The following is a 22,705-nucleotide window of genomic DNA, read 5'->3' as shown; positions in this document are numbered from 1 at the left end:
CATTTTCAATAAAGTAATAAATTTATTGATTGTTGAAAGATTATAGATGTGATTGTGGCTCTGGCCACTTGGCTCAGTATATCTCAGAGTGATGATGAGCTGTCATGAAATATTCCAGACAAAAAAATTTTTGAAGTGACACAAAACAAAATTTTATCTGCACCTTTAGTTATTCACCAACTCCTAGAATCCAAACCATCTCCTAACTGAACTAAGTCATCTGCAGTACTTATTTTCTGTTTATCAATGCACCACTCTGCACATAAATTTAAGCACTACATAGCAGTACTATAATAATATAGCTAAAAGGCTCAGATTTGAAGTTTAATATTCTGAAAAATGTGTTTAGGGAAGTTGTCAAGTTCCATTGATAAGCAAAAAGATTCCACTGAGTGTGTGCAGGCTTCCTATCAGTCATCATAGGGAGACTATTTTATGCAGAACAGCATACAGTACTGTGCACCAATAAGTGGTAAAAATCACTTGGTAAAAATCACTTGGTAAAAATCACTTGGTAAAAATCACTTGGTAAAAATCACTTGGTAAAAATCACTTGGTAAAAATCACTTGGTAAAAATCACTTGGTAAAAATCACTTGGTAAAAATCACTTGGTAAAAATCACTTGGTAAAAATCACTTGGTAAAAATCACTTGGTAAAAATCACTTGGTAAAAATCACTTGGTAAAAATCACTTGGTAAAAATCACTTGGTAAAAATCACTTGGTAAAAATCACTTGGTAAAAATCACTTGGTAAAAATCAGTTCCCACTGGGTGCTCTGAGAACCTAATGACTCACAGTGTCAGAGGAAGGCACTTCTCAGCCACTTAGAGCCTTACACAGGCAGCAGTGATATAAAGGGTAGTGATGGTGCATACCACTACATGACCAAATCAAAGGAGTTCTGCCTCAATTTGGGAGCTTCCATGTCCTCTGCCACTGAAGACATTCAGCGTGACGACACCCACAAAGGCAATTTGCACTACCCCCTCCTCAGAGAGACATACATGGCCTTCTGTTTGAGGAATTTTGCGCAGAAAGGGTGACTATCAATGCTGAAATACGTCTCAACATTCATCAAATTGTATCGTGCTCTCTGCAATGAGTGTCAAAACAGGTAACTGCAAACATCAGGCAGGTCCACAGAAATGCGCATTTGCCTTTGCGGTTACCATACTGCCAAGATTATACAGTTCTTGAGAGAAGTGCTTCAGCATCTGCAGACATGTGATTGATTTGCATATGTCTGGACCTTTGAAAGAGCCTCAAGATGACAGGACTGACAGCCATTATGAGCAGGTGGTTATACACCGAACCAGTGGAATTCTACAAACAAGAAATTTTTAAACTTGGACTTCAATGGAAGGAATGTACTGGAAGATGACCTGGTGTATTGAAAAATAGGCACAGGCATGAAGAATTCATACTGAAATGGAACTGCAATGGACAGCTTGTAATGTATTAAATGATCTAAATGTTTAGTGAAGAACTTAATAAATTTTAATTCTGTAATTTGTCAATTCCTGGTTTTGGCAGTAACATAATTTTGAATAAAAATTAACACTTTTGTTAATAGTTGAGGTTTTTTTTTCATTCTGAGATTAAATATCATAACTGACAAAAGTAATAACGTGTGATAATATTCATTGTTAAAAGCCAGTAAATCCACAATTTCCGAAACAAAAATACAAATGTGTGCAATAATATTTAATAAATAATACTGGTCAGGGTCGCCAGATATGGTGGTCATGTGTGCATGAGGTGTGCTTGCTTATGTGAATGCATGTGTTTTCTTTTCTGAAAAGTATTTGGTCGAAAGCTAAATGTGTAACAGTCTTCTTCTTGTGTGTGTCTGTAAATTAACATGTCATCTTTACAATGAATAGCAAACTACCCTTTTCCTAATAACTAATACCCTTTTCCTAATATTGTTCACAAATAATTACTGAATATATGAAGAAATTTAACAAATCATAAGCAAGAAATTCCATAAAAGAAAAACAATATGTTAATCATGTGAAAAAGCTCACATATTTCTCTTAGAGAAGCCAATTTCTAGGAACATCTAATGTTAATGTATTTAGACAAAAACATGATTAGTACGCTCGTAACGAGAGCAGGAAGAATATGTGAGCCGCAACACCTCAAACGAGAAATGCAACACCTGGAAACTGTCCTGAGGAGCAATGGTTACTCCACAAATTATGTTAGAAGTGTAACAGAGCCCAATCCTCGGCGAAGTAAGGAACCGGAAAAAGAATTGTCGGGTACGGCCTTTCTGCCATACATTCCCAGAGTGACGGACAGAATCGGCCGTATATTGCGCAAACATGGCGTAAAGACGATTTTCAAACCGACAAGGAAGATCAAAGAGTGTCTTAGATCGGCGAAGGAGAAAAGAGACCCACTTGCAATGTCGGGAATATACCGCATACCATGCACATGCGGAAAAGTTTATGTCGGAATGACTGGACGATCCATTAACACCAGGATCAAAGAGCATAAGCGACATTGCAGGTTGGGGCAGGTGGAGAAATCGGCCGTGGCAGAGCACGCACTGAATGAGACCGACCATGTAATAAAATTCGCCGACACGGAAGTTCTGGCTGTAGAGAAGCACTATCACACGCGCTTGTTCAGAGAAGCTGTAGAAATACAAAAACACGCGAACAGTTTGAACAAGAAAGAGGAAAGCCTTAAGGTCAGCGGATCCTGGCTTCCCGTACTGCAGCGAACGACCGTCGCAGGTAGCAAGAGGAGAACTGCACCGGAAATGACCGCGGAGAAGCCCTCGGACGTTGGCGCGCCAGGTACATATAGCCTGCACCCGCGAGCTCGGCTCCAGTTCACCACCGGCAATGGAGGGTGAAGCTTTGACAATGCCAGCCACTCGTGCTGGCGAAACGTCAGAAAAATCATTAGATGAACGTCGGCCGAAGAACCCGAGACAGAAGCCAATAGGCAGTTTGTTAAATGATTTTCATGAGAATTTTGTTATGAAATTATTTAAATAATGAAACTAATTCTAAAAACAATTTTTAACATGGAAAGAAATTTATTAATTGCTGAAACTTCATAAACACAACAGTCGTAACCACATGGCTCAGCATTTGTATCTCTCTAGTTGAGTATCTCTTACTATGCCTCAGCCGTTACTCCTATATTATGACAATGAATTTTTGAGAAAATTTAATAAAAATTTTTACTTTAACTGAAACAGAATTGTTTGCTTTTGTGCACCAAGCTCCTGGGATGAAAGTAACTGAATCAGCTAAGTAAAATATGCATTTTATGATGTTAAAAAAAGCTGTCACTCTGTAAATAAATTAAAGCACAAAATTAGTATTTCCATTTATACAGCTAACAAGTGCTTAAGTTTGAAATTTATACTATAAAAATGTGTTTATGGTAGTACTGAACACATTTTACAATACATACTCAACAAAATGAAAATTCTGTAAAATAATTAAGTGTGTATCTTTAGTTCTACCCTAGTACTTGTGCTGCTTACAATAATACCATTTAACTGCCAAATATTACATGCATCCAGAAGAGTCTAACCTTTTTAGAGTCCAAAAAAAAGGAGAAGTTACTAAATTATGATATTAACCCATAAAGTACCAGTGTCCTATTTTGAGGACAGAGCACATATTTATAAATACACAATAAATTATTAATTTGCATCTATTACTATTCTACGTCATTTGCTTTTTATAACAATGTATGCTTAGAGGAAATTAAAAGCAATAAATCCTGCCATTAATTGATTATTGAATACTAAGGCACACTTTTCGTTATTACAGGTATTTACTTTATCGACAATTTAGTAATATTTGAAAAATGTGGCAAAGATCTTTTTGCGATTATTTATAGTCAACAATGTGTCTTTTAAACTACTTGCATTGTTAGCTAAATTGGAGTTATATTCATTGTTTTCCATTGTTATAAAATTTGGTGTACTCGAAATAAGACAGTGGGACTTGGTGTTATCATTTCAGTTATTTGTACTGCTGCATGTTCCAATATGAAACACTGCTACTGCTGATGTATTTTCTTTTTAGAATGTGGTAATTTTACCAGATTTTGTCGCTGAGGTAAGTAACGACCCCTCTTTTATATATAAATTACAGGATAAGAAGTTACTTTGAAATTTACAGTGTATTATGTAAGTATATTTATGAATATATTACCCATTAGTAAATAATACATTTCCAGATGGACAGTTTATCCGAGGCAAGCCTATTAGATTTGGCTATAAGTTGTGGTCTCTTTGTGGAGAAAGTGGCTATTGTTTCAAATTTGATTTATACTGTGGAAAGGATCCAGAAGATACTGCAAGGGATGACCAATTATTGGGATGAAGAGTAGTCTTAAACATGTTGGACTGCATTGAAAAACCCGAGAATCATTGTGTGTACTTTGACAATTTCTTCACTACTAGAGATCTGATTCATTTGAGAAATTTGGGTTTTCGAGCAACTGGGACTGTCAGAGAGAATCGAGTTGGTGACTGTCCACTACTGAGCAGCAATGAACTGGAAAAAGTTCGAGGAAACTATGACTACCAGTTCAACAGGAAGGGTGAAGTCTTATTTGTTCGATGGCACAACAGATGCATTACAAATGATACAAATTTTGACCAAGTTGAACCTCTGGGAGCAGCTACGCGGTACAGTAGACAAGAAAGTAAGAAGACACAAGTGCAACAACCTGCCGTTTTGAAGTCGTATAATGCATACATGGGAGGTGTTGACCACCATGATTGCATAGTTGGAAAATATGCAACAGTAATTAGAGGGAAAAAATGGTACTGGGTTCTATTACACGTTTGCTGGAAATGGCCCTCGTAAATGCCTGACTCTTCTACAGACTAGTACATGGGAAAAATGCACAGGATTTACTGGATTTCAGACATGCTGTTACAGCTACATACCTGAAATTGGACACTGGAAGAGCGAATATTGAACGTCCAATGGAATACCCATCAAGTCAGTTGAAAGTGATACCAGACATCAGGTTTGATGGTCACATGATTGACAAAAGAAGCGAGCAAAGAAGATGTGTAAGAGCTAAATGCAACGGGAAACCAAAAACATATTAAATGCTGTGTAACACTGTGTGTGAAGTGGATTGTACCATTTCACAAGAAATAAATAGTTGAGACTAGAATACAGTTTAGTATGCTATACGATACTGTTAGATCCCAGTGTCCTATTTTGAGGACGGCCATTATATCAGCATGTATAAATATTCTTTGGCTATTTTTGTACTTATTGTGATCCATACACTATGTACATTATAATTAAGGAATAAAAAATTGAATTTAAAAAAAAATTAATTTGGGATTTAATGGGTTAACATGTCCAAAAGCTTTGCATCCAAACAATATAATTGTACTGACACAATGAAGAACAGCTCGTCAGGTCATACAGTAAGAGCTTAAAATGATAGTTTATCAGAGTATTAGTACCTTGAATCCCATATCACGCATTTTGTTGACAGCAATACTGAGTGGGCTGGTGACTGGGAATTCTGCCTCCTCCACTTCTGTGCGGGCACAGTGCTCTTTATAGGGACCTAACATAACATACTGGTCACCCATCTCCTCCGTTGAGACATACGCTTTTGATCGCAAAACAGTGTAGATGCCACCCACTGAAAAACAAAACAAAAGATGTTTGCTCTTTTATAAAACACCTCAATGCTGAACACAATAGCAATTGATAATTATGTGATGCTTGCTGTGAACTACATAGTTTAAAATATACACACTTATCTAAACTATCTGTCTCCAACATTTCAATACATAATTGAAATACTAGAGGCCTGAAGTTGTAACCCAAAAAATGTCATTTACAAACAATATGTCCTATCATGATTAACTACCAATAAGAGCTGCTTTTTAACTGGAATAAAGCAGACCCAACAGCAATATAAAATACTTACAAATATTCTGGCAGCTGTCAGTTTAACAAATATTCTGAAGGGTTCTTCCCCTATGAGGCAATGCATGTGCAAATTCCTGCAAATTACAGCCTGATAATATATAACATTTCTGATAAGTGTATAGATAAAAAATGTATTTGTCAAGTGGTGTCAGAACACACACACAAAAGACTGTTGTTATTGGCAAGCTTTCAGAGCCAGTGGCTCCTTCAGGCAGAAAGGTTTAACGGGAAGGAAGAAGGGTGAAGGAAAAGGACTGGAGAGGTCTAGGAAAAGGGGTAGATTTTGGGAAAGTCTCCCAGAACCACAGTTCAGGAGAGACTTACCATACGGGATGAGAAGGAAAGACTGATTGTTGGGGACTGCCCCAACAGTCTTATGTGGGTGTTCTGCGGCCACTTTTGTGTTTAGATTTTTTATCCGATTAAATAATTTTGTTAATTGGTTGTTTTTGTTGTTATTTCTGATAAGTGAAGCCATATATAAACAAAGGTTTCTGTATTTTGACCCTCATCTTTTTGGACACCAAATTTTAAATTTCTGTGGCTATTTTAGCAATATTATCAACTTTTTTTGTATTACAGATCTGGTTACAATAGTAAATGAAGCCAGTAAAATGATGTATTTACCCAAGGACAAACAAGATATATCTTTACTAGCATTATGCATTTTTTTTCTATTGAAGCTGTAACTATGTATGTTGTATGGTTACCACTTTTAGCTTCCACATGCGATTATGTAGCTTGTTTATGTGACAGGTTTCAGACTATTAAATCTACACTGCAACTTGTGGGTTACTCTCGCAGGTACTGACACCAGTTAACTATCAAATGTAAAGAAACTGCTATTATACATTACAAATACAAACATTTTAATCACTTTGCACTTAGCAGTCCTGCCAGCAAATCAATGCAGTAACAGAGATTTCTAACATTCTTCGCTTACTTTCAATTGAAACAACACTACAGCACTATCTTCTGGTGCAACACAGCTGAGATTATACAGTTTATTCCACACAAGTGTGCAGTAAGAATACTGTGTACGACGATAATAGGAAATCTCTAATAAGCCTCTTCAGTAACTTGGGAATCTTAAACTTACATGCTGACAAGTTTACTCTCTGATGGTATTTTGTGATAAGATGAGACAATTTAGAATCAACTTTGAATTTCACAAAAAAAAAAAAAAAAAAAAACAAGTTAAGATAATTTCCAAATAGACTGTGTGCCCACCTCCGCTGTTCATAATGAAATTTTATATTGCATTGCAAATGTCTAACATGCTGCAGGTAGACCCAAGGCAGAAAATCCCAATATTAAAAATTGCAGTAAAGAGAGTACCTTATTAACCACTATTATAATTTATCAGAAAATTTGAGCACAGAAATGCAAATTATAGTTAACACTCTTGTTCTCGTTAAATACGCCTAACCACGTATAGTGAAGAACTACTCTTAAAATAGTAGACATACCATGTGCTCAAAGGAAGGGCAGACTGTCTCCTCACTGTACCGGTACCGTCCTCATTTTGTCTGAAACGTGGGAGTCATCACACGTCCTGGCCCCCCGGCACCACAAGGAGCCCCACCCACTGCATCACAATTGACAGCACTGGGGCCACACAGCAGTATCTGACATGTACATGCCGACCCCTGTACGATTGCTTGATGTGGGAGTCATTGGAAAGCAATTCGTTTCGCCCCTCAGGGTGCCGACTGTGATATTTGTGTGGCCTGAATTGCAGGTACTCACCTACAGGGGAGGACAGGGGTGGGGGTAACTATGATCCACCAAATGTAAGTATTTTAGTGAATGCATTTACAAATGACAAATCTGGCACAGTCTACAGGTAGAACCAACAAAGCTGAACTGAGTAAGGAAAGGCAGAAATGAAGAGATCCTTCACTACAGCACAAAGTCTCCTTACTGCAATTGATCAGAATTGGGGAACCTGTGTGCCAAGTTATAGTTCCCATACAGTACTTTAACACTGTTGTGAACAATAGCCAGTATTTTCTATAGCACAGTAAAAACCAATTTTTATGTTGAAATAGTAATTAAATCAAGAGCCTAAGCTGCTGACATCAACAGGGACAGTTGAAAATGTCTGCCCCGACCAGGACTCGAACCCGGGATCTCCTGCTTACATGGCAGATGCTCTATCCATCTGAGTCACCGATGACACAGAGGATAGTGCGACTGCTGGGATTTATCCCTTGCGTGCTCCCCATGAGACCCACATTCCCAACATTCCCACATTCGTAGTGCCCCTGCACATTACACTCATTACTCGCGGCATACAATCTTACAGAGTCCCATAAGAGTTCGGGCAATGTATGTGCATCCAGCACAGGAGGAGGAGGTCAATGACTGGTCAGCCTTAACTATATGAAGATGGTATCTGTTCTTTCAGACAGACCTAGAAGGTCCTTCTGTTGGGATGTAGTCACAGAAAGGGGACATCTGAATTAGTTCAGAGCTCCATAGGCAGTGAATACCAGGTAACTAATACTTTTAAGTCAAGTGCAGTGGCTCAGTTATGTCACCTGTGGTTTAGGCTCTCTGGGAAAATATTTTGGTAAATAATATAATTTAGTAGTTTTTGGGGATGCCTGGTACAGTTTTGGGCTGTAACCTCAACCACACAAAGATGACACTGAGCACATCAGTGGGACTGCTCCTCTCACAAATATGAAGGTTGCTTCACTGTGAGCAATACAATAAGCCTTGGATGAAGGGGGGAAAACAATTAATTATTATGTGTAAAGAAAACTTACGTTAAAGTGACACATTCCACGCCATTACAAAATGTCGTATTCATGATCTATGGAACAAGGATTAATGTAATGTAAACACAAAGATTCACAAGTCAATAGACTGTGGTGATCACACACAGGTATGATTGACATCTCACACTTCATGTGGAATGGTCTACATCTTAATGTACCTAGAAGGAAGTTACTTGCTCAACTAATTTCCAGCAGCATTCAGTGTAATCATAGCACTATTTGCCCACTCCCTGTAATTCCAAATATTTCCCACTAGGTCTTTTTTGCGTGATTCTAAAGGGAAGAATGGCAGAGTGAGTATGAACTCTGCTGTAACAATAAATGGAGAAGAAAAAACTGGCAGCTTCGAAAGCACAGAGGTTAACAACAATACTTTTTGATTTTTCAATTAAGATATTAGAAACGTGTTCAATAAAAAGAAAAAACAGGCAAACTTAATTATATTCATAGATTATATAATAATACTAATGCTAATAACAATAATTATTATAATAATAATTTTGTTTGGTTCAATGGCTGAGGGCAAGTCTTTCTATTGCACGTCGCTTCAGTGACTCACATTTTCCTAATCTACCCTAGTTATCCAAACCAGAAAAAGGGGCCTACAGTTTAATGGGGAATCTGAACCATGTGTTTCTGGCAATTCTTCATGTTGTTGAGAGGTGACAACTAGGTTAAGACAACAACTAAAATATTTGTGGTCCACCCACGTCTGTTTCCAGACACACACTTTTCCACTAGATGACCATGTCCAACATATACAGCATGTACATAAAGCCCGGGAACACTGTCAATTATTTATTGCACAAGAACTAAACACTGTAAAGATGTCATACATATTGCATTTTGAAGAGAAACTCTAAAAGTGTTTTTTTTTTTTTTTCCAATATGCGAACCATGAGTGACCTGGCAGACTCCTTACAAATATCTTGTATGCACTCCACATTCACTTCACTCACACTGGAATGTCCACTTCTCTTTGCGGGCACAAGCGAACCATCATAACAAATTTGTCTATCGACGTGCCAGCGCTTTCGTTTGGTGTATATATATATATATATATATATATATATATATATATATATATATATATATATATATAAAACAAAGATGATGTGACTTACCAAACGAAAGTGCTGGCACGTCGATAGACACACAAACAAACACACACATACACACAAAATTCAAGCTTTCGCAACAAACTGTTGCCTCATCAGGAAAGAGGGAAGGAGAGGGAAAGACGAAAGGATGTGGGTTTTAAGGGAGAGGGTAAGGAGTCATTCCAATCCCGGGAGCGGAAAGACTTACCTTAGGGGGAAAAAAGGACAGGTATACACTCGCACACACACACATATCCATCCACACATTACAGACACAAGCAGACATATTTCAAGTTTGGGCAGAGATGTCAGTCGAGGCGGAAGTGAAGAGGCAAAGATGATGTTGAATGACAGGTGAGGTATGAGTGGCGGCAACTTGAAATTAGCGGAGATTGAGGCCTGGTGGGTAACGGGAAGAGAGGATATATTGAAGAGCAAGTTCCCATCTCCGGAGTTCGGATAGGTTGGTGTTGGTGGGAAGTATCCAGATAACCCGGACGGTGTAACACTGTGCCAAGATGTGCTGGCCGTGCACCAAGGCATGTTTAGCCACAGGGTGATCCTCATTACCAACAAACACTGTCTGCCTGTGTCCATTCATGCGAATGGACAGTTTGTTGCTGGTCATTCCCACATAGAATGCATCACAGTGCAGGCAGGTCAGTTGGTAGATCACGTGGGTGCTTTCACACGTGGCTCTGCCTTTGATCGTGTACACCTTCCGGGTTACAGGACTGGAGTAGGTGGTGGTGGGAGGGTGCATGGGACAGGTTTTACACCTGGGGCGGTTACAAGGGTAGGAGCCAGAGGGTAGGGAAGGTGGTTTGGGGACTTCATAGGGATGAACTAAGAGGTTACGAAGGTTAGGTGGACGGCGGAAAGACACTCTTGGTGGAGTGGGGAGGATTTCATGAAGGATGGATCTCATTTCAGGGCAGGATTTGAGGAAGTCGTATCCCTGCTGGAGAGCCACATTCAGAATCTGATCCAGTTCCGGAAAGTATCCTGTCACAAGTGGGGCACTTTTATGGTTCTTCTGTGGGAGGTTCTGGGTTTGAGAGGATGAGGAAGTGGCTCTGGTTATTTGCTTCTGTACCAGGTCGGGAGGGTAGTTGCGGGATGCAAAAGCTGTTGTCAGGTTGTTGGTGTAATGCTTCAGGGATTCCGGACTGGAGCAGATTCGTTTGCCACGAAGACCTAGGCTGTAGGGAAGGGACCGTTTGATGTGGAATGGATGGCAGCTGTCGTAATGGAGGTACTGTTGCTTGTTGGTGGGTTTGATGTGGACGGACGTGTGAAGCTGGCCATTGGACAGGTGGAGGTCAACATCAAGGAAAGTGGCATGGGATTTGGAGTAGGACCAGGTGAGTCACTTTCCTTGATGTTGACCTCCACCTGTCCAATGGCCGGGGAATCAACAAAAAATGTAAAATAAAAGTCCTTGGCAATATACCTCAGTGGATATTGCACTGAACATCTGTTTGAATGCTGAATTTCAGTAACAAACTTGGAAACATACGAGATAGCATGTGTGAATACAGACTTTCCTGGTATATACTAGTGATCAAAAGCTAATTGATTTCAAGCCAGGTGACAGTATTCAGATACTGTGATGCCATTGTACCATCACAGTGCCACCAAACTGGAAATCCGAGAGATTTTCATCAAAAGAAAATAGCAGTTCTGATAGTTCATGGCCCCACCACCATGGAAATATTCTAAATTCCACTAACCAGTTAGATCAGGTATTTAGTGTTGGTTGGTTGGTTGTTTGGGGAAGGAGACCAGACAGCGTGGTCATCGGTCTCATCGGATTAGGGAAGGATGGGGAAGGAAGTCGGCCGTGCCCTTTCAGAGGAACCATCCCGGCATTTGCCTGGAGTGATTTAGGGAAATCACGGAAAACCTAAATCAGGATGGCCGGACGCGGGATTGAACCGTCGTCCTTCCGAATGCGAGTCCAGTGTCTAACCACTGCGCCACCTCGCTCGGTAGGGTATTTAGTGTAAATAACTTATGAGGGGCATTTCAAAAGTCCATGCAAAGTCCAAGAGATGGCACCTCCAGTGCGTATTGAGGACATGTTTGGTTAGTAGCATCTTTGTAAAGACGTTTCAGACATATTGGTCTATTTCTTCGTGTTTGGCATTCATGTGAATCAAGGAAGTTGAGTGATTGTCAAAAAATGGACAAAAAAGAATTTTGTGTGGTTATTAAATATTACTTTATGAAAGGCAAAATGCCTCAGGAGACTAAAGAGAAGAATGAAACATTACGGTGACTCTGCACCTTCAATTAGAACAGTTTGAAAGTAGAAATCATTGATAAAATCCATGATATGGTGATGGATGACAGAAGAGTTAAGGTACGTGAGATTGCTAGTGTTGTGGGCATCTTGAATGAATTGGTACATAGCATTTTGCATAAACATTTCGACGCAAGAAAGCTATCTGCAAGATGGGTTCCTAGATTACTCATGACTGACCAAAAATGGAATTGTTGCAAGGATTGTTTGCAGCTGTTCAGGAAGAATCCACAGGACTTTTAAGTGTCGTTTTGTCACTGTGGATGAAACATGGATACATTACTATACTCCTGAGACCAAAGAACAATCTGAACAATGAGGTACCAAGGGAGAATCTGCACCAAAAAAGGCAAAGACCATTCCTTCGGCTGAAAAAGTTATGGCAACTGTCTTTTGGGATTCACAAGGGATAATCTTCATCGACTATCTGGAAAAGGGTAAAATATTACAAGTGTGTATTATTCATCATTACTGGACTGTTTGAAAACCGAGCTGCAAGAAAAACGCAGGCAACTGGACCGCAAAAAAAATCTTTTCCATCACAACAATGCACCAGCACACACCTCAGCAGTTGTGGTCGCAAAATTGATGGAAATAGGATTCCAACTCATTTCACATCCCCCATATTCTCCAGACTTTGCTCCCTCAGACTACTATTTGTTCCCAAATTTGAAGAAATGGCGGGCAGGACAAAGATTTTATTCAAACAAGGAGGTGACTGCAGCAACTAATAGCTATTTTGCAGACTTGGACAATTCCTATTATTCAGAAGGGATCAACAAATTAGAACAGGACTGGACGAAGTGTATAAGTCTAAAAGGAGACTGTCGAAAAATAAAAGTTTACCCCAAACACGTAAGTAGTTTCTATTTTTGAACGGACTTTTCAAACACCTCTCGTAAGTGAGTGTGTGTGAAGATTTCAATATAGACGTCATCTCAGATAGCTCTGATTGAGGGCACCTGGAGCTACTGATGTCCATATTTTGGTTCACCCCAGCATTAACATTCACAACAAGAATGGAAAAGCATAGCACAACAGTGATTGCTAATTTCTTTCCAGATCCATATGTCTTTAATGAAAAAGATGTCAGCTCCATAATAAGCAGTTTATCTGGTCATGAAGGTCAAATTAGTTGGCTGGTTGGTTGGTTTGTTTCAAAGAGGGGGGAGATGGGTTGGGTTATTTGGGGGAGGAGACAAGACGAGGTCATCCGTCTCATGGGATTAGGGAAGGAAGTCGGCCGTGTCCTTTCAATGGAACCTTCCCAGTATTTGCCTGGAGCGATTTATTGAAATCATGGAAAACCTAAATCAGGATGGCCGGATGCAGGTTGAACCCTCATCCTCCCAAATGAGAGTCCAGTGTGCTAACCACTGCCCCACCTCACTCGAAGAGGGGGAGAGACTAAACTGCTATGTCATCAGTCCCTCATTCCAATTAAAATAATTCCATGAGGGTGGGAGTAAAATAGCTGAGACATACAAAACACAGCTGGAAGAAAGGAGAAAACAAAGACAACAAACACTAAAAATGGACAAATTCAGACAAGAAAACCCCAGAGAGACCCAAGAAACATGTAGAAGAGATCAAAATAGGAGAGCAGATTACCATGGCTGACTGACCACGAGACTAGAAAGGAGAAGCCAGCCACTCTGCAACACATTAAAATCTTCACTAGGGTGGAGGACACAAAGGGATGAAAGAAATGCGCTAAAACTTACATCAAATGATAAAACCCATCCTCAGGAATAAAACATAAAACTAAAGCTACTGTTGAGGCATTGTTGCCCAACACCAAAGGTAGGGTGCTGGGAAAGTTAAAAGTCCACCGCAGAGAGGCTAAAAGTGGGCAGTCCAGCAAGAGGTGGACAACCATCATTTGTGAGCTACAGCGACACCGAAGTGGGTCCTCGCAACGGAGGAAGTAACCATGCATTAGCCACATATGGCCAATGCAAACTTAGCAGAGGGCAACTGATTCCCTGAGAGAGGACCGCTTGGAAGACTTCCACACATTCGTAGTCTCCGTAATGACACACAGTTTGTTGTGCGTACTGTTATGTCATTCTGTCTCCCAAGGCCGAAAATCCATGTGGCATAAGACAGGACGCAGGTCAGTTTCGGAGATTCCAATCTCCAGAAATGGTTTCCGTGTAGCCAGTTTGGCCAGCCTGTCGGCCAGTTTGTTGCCTGGGATTCCGACGCGTCCTGGGGTCCACACAAACACCACCAAATGATGGGAACTGTTGTGTACATAGTTCCGCGTAGTCAGCGTGTACATAACTTTCCCACTAGAGCGCGCCCCGCTAAGCACAACAGCGCAGGCACAGCGCTCGTCTGCCTCTGCACTACGAGATGGCGCTGCCTTAGAGATGGACCAAATTCTGCTTCCGCCGATCCGCGTATTAATATGTAACGCAGCCAATGAGATTGCTGCTAACGTAGAACCTTTTCTCCTCGCAGATCACACTCACGCAGCGATACCTGAACGCGCAAGGTATTATAACGAGTGTACAGACCTCCGATTAGTCAGTCTGCATTTATCTGCACCTGTCTGTACCAGTCTACATTAGTCTGTACCAGTCTATAGTCAATTTTCAGTCTGCGCCTAATAAGATTACCATATTCCTGTACATAGCCATGAAGATAAATGTATAGTCACTTTGTCAAGTATCCGAGATACGTGAGAATAAGATTGACATACCAAGACCAAAGGAACTTCAGATTGTCAATTGTAAATAGCATCCAGAATCAAGTTAAATAAGGTTTATGCTTGTTATTATTTTAATAAATGTGTGTGAAAATTAATCAAGTTCTGTTTAAAGTTGGTCACCGTCAATCTGCTACTCTAATCGTGCAAGTGGCATTTCTATCGTCTGACCTAACGGCAGAAGATAAACACGCCACAATAAGACCACAAGACATATTGCTGACACTCACCTACTTCGTTAGAGCGACGAGTCAAATAATCTGATGGTGTGTGTACCGAAGGTCTTACAGTACGCACACCACAGGACCATTCCAGGACACAGATGGACTCCTGAATGGACACTATCAAAGGATGGCGAGGGTAGCACTGGTCAATAGCTTGTAGGTTGCTCAAGGAGTCAGTACACAGAAAAAATGACTCACCATGGCATAAGCGGATGTGCTCAAGACCATGAGATATGGCCGCCAGCACTGAAGTGAAAACACTGGAGCCATCTGGCAAGGAGAGCTGTTCAATATGTCCTCCATGAAAATCCACAAAGCCTTCGTGACCATCAGCCATCAACTTGTCAGTGTAAAACACTTCATGGCCCTGGTACATGTCAAGAATCGAGAGAAAGTGATAGTGGAGAGCTGCAGGGTTAACGGAGTCCTTAGGGCCATGCAAAAGATCCAGAAGAATCTGCAGCCATGTGTACACTGTGGAGGTGTACGTGAATGGACCTCGAGGATAGGTGGTAATGGGAACGACTCCAGCTCAGACAGAAGGGACTGAATGCGAACCACAATCTGAAGCCCTGACCCGGACTACCGATACGGGAAATGAACTGCCATGTTTGGGAAAAGGAGACTGTAATTCAGATGTACAGGAGAACTACTAACTTGTGCAACATAATTGGCCAGCAATTGTGCACACCTAACGTTCAATGGAGGGTCTCAGGCCTCCACCATGACACTGGTCACCGGACTTGGTCAAAAAGCTCCCGTCACTACATGAATGCCACAGTGGTGCACTGGGTCAAGAAAACCCAACACTAAGGGCACCGCTGAACCATAAACCAGACTCCCATGGTCAAGGCAGGATTGAACAACAGCTCTGTAGAGCTGCAGCAGTGTAGTAGAGCAATCTTCACCCCAGTTGGTGTTGGTCAGGCAGCGGAGGGCACCGAGATGCTGCCAGCACTTCCGCTTAAGCTGATGAAGGTGAGGTAGCATTGAAAACCAGTCCTAAGAATCAATTTGTCTCCACTACAGAGAGTGGATCATCATTAAAGTAAAGTTCTGGTTCTGGATGATCGGTGCTATTCAGACAAATGCGCGACACACGACTTCACAGCTGAAAACTGGAAGCCGTGGGCCATGACTGTGCCTTGTGAATGGCTCCCTGCAGTTGCCGCTCAGCAACACCAGTACTGGAGGAGCAGTACGAAATGCAGAAGTCATCCGCATTCAGAGAAGGTGAGACCGAAGGCGCTACAGCTACTGCTAGACCGTTAATCGCCACTAAAAATAGACACACACTCAATATGGAGCCCTGTGGAACACCATTCTCCTGAATACGGGGGGAAGTATGGGAGGCACCAACTTAGACATGGGAAGTATGGAGCGACAAAGTTTTGGATAAAAATTGGGATTGGGCCGTGGAGACCCAACTCATACAATGTGGCAATGATACGATGTCACCAGGTGGTGTCACATGCCTTACGTAAGTCAAAAAAGATGGCAACCAGATGTCGGCATCTGGAAAAAGCTGTTCAGATGGCAAACTCGTGGGACACAAGATTATCAGCGGTAAAGCGACCCTGGCAGAAGCCACCCTGACATGTAGCCAGTAGGCCATATGACTCCGACCCAACAACTGTCGACACATCATACATTCCAGGACCTTACAAAGAAAGTAGGTGAGGCTGATGGGCCGGTATCTAACCACATCAAGCGGATTATGATTGGGTTTGAGCACCAGAATGATGGTGCTCTCCCGCCATTGCGATGGAAAGACACCATCGCACCAGATCCAGCTGAAGATGATGAGATGTCACTTGTAGTCAGATGAGAGATGTTTAATCGTGTGACTGTGGATCCAATCTGGCCCAGGAGCTGTGACGGGGCAATGTGCAAGGGCGCTGAGGAGCTCCCACTCTGTAAATGGGGTGTTATAGGGTTCACTGTGGCATGTGGTGAATGAGAGGACTTCCCTTGCCATCTACCATTTGATGGTGCGAAAGGCTGGCGTGTAGTTCTCGGACACCGATGCTCGAGCACAGTGCTCAGTAAAGTGCTCGGCAATCGTGTTTGCGTTGGTAGATAATACGCCATTGATGTTAATGCCGGGGACACCTGTTGGGGTCTGGTACCCAAAAACACGTCTGATCTTCATCCAGACTTGGGAAGGTGACGTATGGCACCCAATGGTCGACACATAGCCCTCCAAACACTCCGTCATTCTACAAGCTGGCCAATGTGGGCACAGAGCTGCTTAAAGGCTATTAGGTGCTCCAGGGAAGGGTGCGACTTTTGTCAGTGTAGAGCTCACCAACACTCTTTAATTGCCTCAGCGACTCCCAGTGACCACCAAGGGACCGTCTTTTGCCTGGGCACCCTAAAGAACGAGGGATCTGGTTTTCTGACACACAGAAACGATCGTTGAAGTGATCTGCTCAACGACAACATCGGTGGCACCATGTGGGGGAGATTCTGAGACAACAGCAGAGGTGAAGTCTTCCTAATCTGCCTTGTTTAAAGCCCATCTGGGTAGGCGTCTGTGGGCATGATGCCGGGGGAGTGACAGGAAGATGGGAAAGTGGTCACTACCACACAGGTCACCATGTGCTCTCCAGTCAATAGATGGGAGAAGGCCAAGACTGCAAACCAAGCGATCAATGGCCGAACATGTGCCACATGCCACACTAAAATGTTTGGGGGCACCTGTATTTAAGAGGCAGAGGTCGAATAGTGACAATAAATTTTCGACGTCCCCACCTCAGCCAGTAGTATCCCTTATAGCCGTGGATGGCAGGGGTCCACACTGCCGGGAACCAGGTTTCCTAGAGGGCAGTGTAGAAAGCAAGGTGTAAAGCTTAACAGCTGCCGTAGCTCAGCCAGGTGGTGGAAAAAACCACCGCAATTCTACTGGAGGATTACGTGAGCGTGAGACTGGGAAGACATGAAACAATGAGGCAGTCTATGCCTCAGGGTCACCTGCATCATCAAGGAGGACAGGGCGATGTCAACAAACGACAGCTCAGGCTAATTTTGAGAGGGTGAAGTCAGCATCTCCAGGGGGATCAAAGAGACACTGTCCCAAGAATTATGTTTTTTCTCCTCCTCCTCTTACATAGGTCGAGCAGGGTAGGGCCCGAAGAGGGAGCAGCCTTCAGTTATATCTGAGACTGAAAGAGAGTAGGAGACTTTGGGGCACATGGACTATGGACCCTGCTGTCACCCCCCCCCCCCCACCCCCAAATGCCAAAATAAAAGTGCCAGTACCGATGTGATTGTGGTTTCTTGTTACATGCCAGACAGACATCAAATAAGTTACCACTACAGTACACAACTCCATTCTGTATTGTGAACAAGGCTTCATAAAAATTATTATCTGTGCCTTGTATTTGTGAGTCCTGTGTTTATATTTGTAACATCAATTTTATCAGAAAGGAAGTATATTTCTGAAAGTGATTTAACGAGAATGTATGGACACTAACAAGGTAGTCATGTACAACACTAAATAATTATCTGAGAACAAATAATTATCTGAAAACAAATAGTAACTGCCCAAACTGTAATAGCCTACATCCATTGCTTGAATGAGCACCAGCCCCTCACATAGTCTGAGTAAACCAATGATGACGTTTATCATAACTGCAAAAGGTCACCTCCACTACAAAGAATCCATAATTTACACTTTATATTCTTCTGTAAGTAAACATGGCATTGTGTGAAAACTTCATAAGCAATTACTTGTCACAGAGGCAGATGAGTGAGTTTAAAATCTTTCTGCAGTGCAAAATTTTCTCAGATGCGAATAGTTTGGCGGCAGTTCCCTATACAATTGTGCGACAAGAACCCGTGACAAAAGTCATTACATTTATTGTTAATGAGCCTGTATTCTTAGATCATGTAGGCAACTATTATTCTTTCATTAGTATTGGAGTGCTTATGTGTATATTAAAACCACTCAATAACTATTATGAAAAACTGTATTCTAACAGAGGTAGGAGGGTAGCATGTAATTGATGGGGTCTGGCAAGCACTTACTTCTGTACTGTATTCTTGAATGTAATTATTTAACTAACTTCCCCTGCAGTAAGTTCCAAGAAACTTATGACTCTCCAAAATCTATTTATCCTCTCATAACTAAATGTTTGTACTCTCATTTCTTTTAGGCCTGGGCAGCACTTACTGCATCATTGAGTAATGTAAATTCAGTGAATGGCTATTTAAAATTTATTTGCAGTATTTATTTATTTATTTATTGAACTTTGTTGCATTCTGCGAGCTGGTTCCTAAACTTTTAAACTAAGAAAATTAAGAATATTCTCTGAGTCCTTCTGTCACTCAGGCAAAACTGCTTATTCTTCTGGGAGGTTAAAAAAATAACTTCAGAAGTAGCATTTGGACAGAATACTACAAAAGACATCCATCAATGTAATGGCATTTCAGAAGGGTTAGGGTTACTACTCACAGCCCCTCCCCTAACATGAGAGCAAAAATTATACACAATGAAATAATTCCCAAGGCAGTTATAATGAGGGCAGATGTCATTAATGCTCTAAATTTTCATGCAAAGCAGTCAAGAACAAGTGAAAGTTACATAACCAGCAAAATATGCCCTTGGCATTTAGCCCATTGGTCATGCCATATTAAAACAAGGTCACTCAGACACTGCCAGAGAAAAACAAGACCAACAAAAATAGTTGGTGGTGTTCACCAGTTACACACAGTGTAGTGATGTGTACAGAAAACACCTCCCATTTTACAGTGATGGCAGTTTCTTAACAGAAATGTAACAACTAGGACCAGCAATTAGGAATTAAACATTATGGTTAATGGCAACAGTATGATAAAGTAACAGGAAATGTGTGTGAACAAGACAATGATTACAACTGATGCGAAGCTGGGCTATGGGCAAAACACTAAAGTTTTAACAACAGGCCTACATTTCACAAACTTTTCTACTACATGACCATTTCACATTCTAAGCTCATGTTCTAGTGACAAAATAGATACTAAAGCCACAATTTAAACCATGTACAATAAAAGTTTGAGAGACCCTGTGTAAGTGTGTTCCCTTATGTAGTAACATAGTACATTTTAAGTTAGGGATTTTAATAGAGGAATGATGACAGTCGAGGAGGATGAGGGGGCTTACATATTTACTTGCTTGGCATTAGAATTTTACTTCACAAGAATAAAAAACACACTTCATAATAGAAACAATACATTTTAGAAATTTAATATGTACCTTTGTTTGCAACTTCCCATGCTGTTTCAAATGTCCACCGATTCTCGAGGGCTGCGGAGTGGCCTCTGTCCAGGAAAGACAGAAGTTGGTTTTGACTTTCTACACGATAAAACCGTCGAGAGGCCCGTTCCTTTGACATGGTGATCTGTTATACCCCGCCTGTGAAGAAAAAAAGAGCTGTACCGGTATACCATTTTTGGTCAAGCATACAATGTCAACCAGTAAACATTCTAGTCACCACATGCTGTTAACACTGTATCCAAAGCTACCCTACACATTGCTTGCAAACAATTTCAGTTTACCGTACAACTCCCTTCGCCGCCTTCCTCTCCATCATACCCGTTGCAAACAATTGTGCACGAAAATCAGAAAATTGTTCATCTATGGATGTTTCAACTCTCTTCAGTCGGCAAATAACAGATTTTTCTGATACAGAGTACCCATTTGAAATGCATTCTTTCACGATCTCGACATCAGCACATAGCCTATCTTTAAGCTGTGTAAAATACCGGCGAGTGCAAGTGAGTAGAACATGGGCAAATTACTGCACGTACGGATCCTGCAGGAGAGGGGTGGGGGGTGGGGAGTTGCAATACGTATCAGCATACAGCTGACAAATTGTTTTTAATACAACACGTTTAATATGTGTGATCAGTGTTGCACGAATACACGCTTGCCAAAGTGTAGTAAAACCAACCGGCTTTGGGCACGAAGCCCAGAGTAATGGGCAGACCTCCCTTAAACAACACGCGCATATTCGTGAAATACAACAATCTCACAGAAGAAGTAACAGCACGTTTTCACTACCACGGCTTTTCTTTTTACCTTACCTGCAAAACAAGTCGTATTTCAGCCCAACTGTACGTCGGCGTGCGCTTGAACAGTCATAAATTACGTGGCTGCTGGGCCGTTACCGAAATGATTCGCAAATGATCACGCAAATTAAATTTCTACGCCGACGCACAGTACCATGAGGTTACCGCACCACAGAGTTCGTCTGAAGGTCACATGGGCCACAACAACAAACCCGCTCCGGCCGTCGTATGAGTTAGACAGATCTTGGTTCTCCCATATCCCTGCAGAGGACTCTGCTACTCGCGCATCTCGGGACAGCGGCAAAGAGGTGGCCTCAAATCGCATTTCGGGACGGACCGCTATTGTCAGTGCTACAAAGTGCGTGGCATTGGGTACTTTTCATTGGACCAAATGTTAGGTTTTCCTTTCGCTCAGCTGCCTACTAGCTTGTGTGTGAGTGTCTATAATCTTATTTTCACTTGATTTGTTACACATAGCGTGACAAACTTATTTTTTTAGGCTGCTTCCGTGACTGTATGTTTAAATTATGAATTAATAAACATAGCGTAATCACTAAATATTAATTTACCAATTACAATGCGTTTCGGAGGTTTTGCTCCATCAGCAGATAACGATGTTTTTGCGTCACAGTCGAATGGCCCAGACTTGTTATGTCGAAACGTGTTGATTTTTTTCCCGTTGTTAGTCAACGCAGAAAAAATTCTGTATGCAAAACTTTAGCTGTCCACATGAACTGTAAGTCGCTCAAAACCACGACAAAAAGCGACGTTTCTCCGCATGGTACCGCACTTGAAACTGCCTGGTGTACAGCCCTGAATCCTCTCTCTCCGCATTCTCGTCATTGCTTCCATCGCTTTTGGATACGACCGATGGTTTGCCGACTGAAAGCGGTCGAAAAATATTTTATCTGTCACTTCCTTTCCAAACTGGCAAGGAGTCAAAACAAATCGACTTAGTTTCATAGTCAAAGAGTAAGTGCAGGGGGGCGGATGCAGTGTGAAGTGAAATGATCGTATGGCATTGTTGGCTGGGATCTCCTAGACGGGTTCGGCGGCCAAGGGCAAGTCTCATTTCAGTCGGGGCCACATTGGGCGACTTGCGGCCGGTGATGAGGATGAAATAATGATGATGATGATGAGAACACAACAACCAGTCCCCGAGCGGAGCAACTCCGCCGGGAATCGAACCCGGGGCCAGTGCATGGGAGGCAAGCACGTTACCATGCAGTTAAGCAAGTTGGTTCAAATGGCTCTGAGCACTATGGGACTCAACAGCTGTGGTTATCAGTCCCCTAGAACTTAGAACTACTTAAACCTAACTAACCTAAGGACATCACACACATCCATGCCCGAGGCAGGATTCGAACCTGCGACCGTAGCAGTCGCACGGTTCCGGACTGCGCGCCTAGAACCGCGAGACCACCGCGGCCGGCAGTTAAGCAGGCGGACAGCGGATACAGTAATCCTACATCGCCACTCTAGGCAAGTTCCTCGAGGAGATGGTCTGCCGTTACCTTCCCCTGACCTGGTATGAAGTGTGGAGTATGTACCGCACGTGTGTCGTATGGATGACTGTAA

At 41.8% G+C, this 22,705-nt stretch overlaps 1 protein-coding gene across 1 annotated transcript in view; it reads right to left on the bottom strand.

Moving 5' to 3' along the window:
- The window catches only part of LOC126202974 (glycogen [starch] synthase), a 143,080-nt gene extending 121,722 nt beyond the window's left edge, over positions 1–21,358 (bottom strand). The window contains exons 1-3 of the mRNA XM_049937115.1: positions 21,143–21,358; positions 20,313–20,471; positions 5,471–5,655 (exon numbers count right to left, since the gene is read on the bottom strand). Of these exons, the coding sequence (XP_049793072.1) occupies positions 5,471–5,655; positions 20,313–20,451 (324 nt within the window). The 5' untranslated portion in view covers positions 20,452–20,471; positions 21,143–21,358. The remainder of the gene's footprint in view (positions 1–5,470; positions 5,656–20,312; positions 20,472–21,142) is intronic.
- Between the last annotated feature and the right edge of the window lie 1,347 nt (positions 21,359–22,705).

This window comes from Schistocerca nitens, chromosome 9 (genome assembly GCF_023898315.1).
Source record: "Schistocerca nitens isolate TAMUIC-IGC-003100 chromosome 9, iqSchNite1.1, whole genome shotgun sequence".
In the NCBI taxonomy this organism is placed as follows: domain Eukaryota; kingdom Metazoa; phylum Arthropoda; class Insecta; order Orthoptera; family Acrididae; genus Schistocerca; species Schistocerca nitens.
This window is presented reverse-complemented; position numbering and strand designations above follow the sequence as displayed.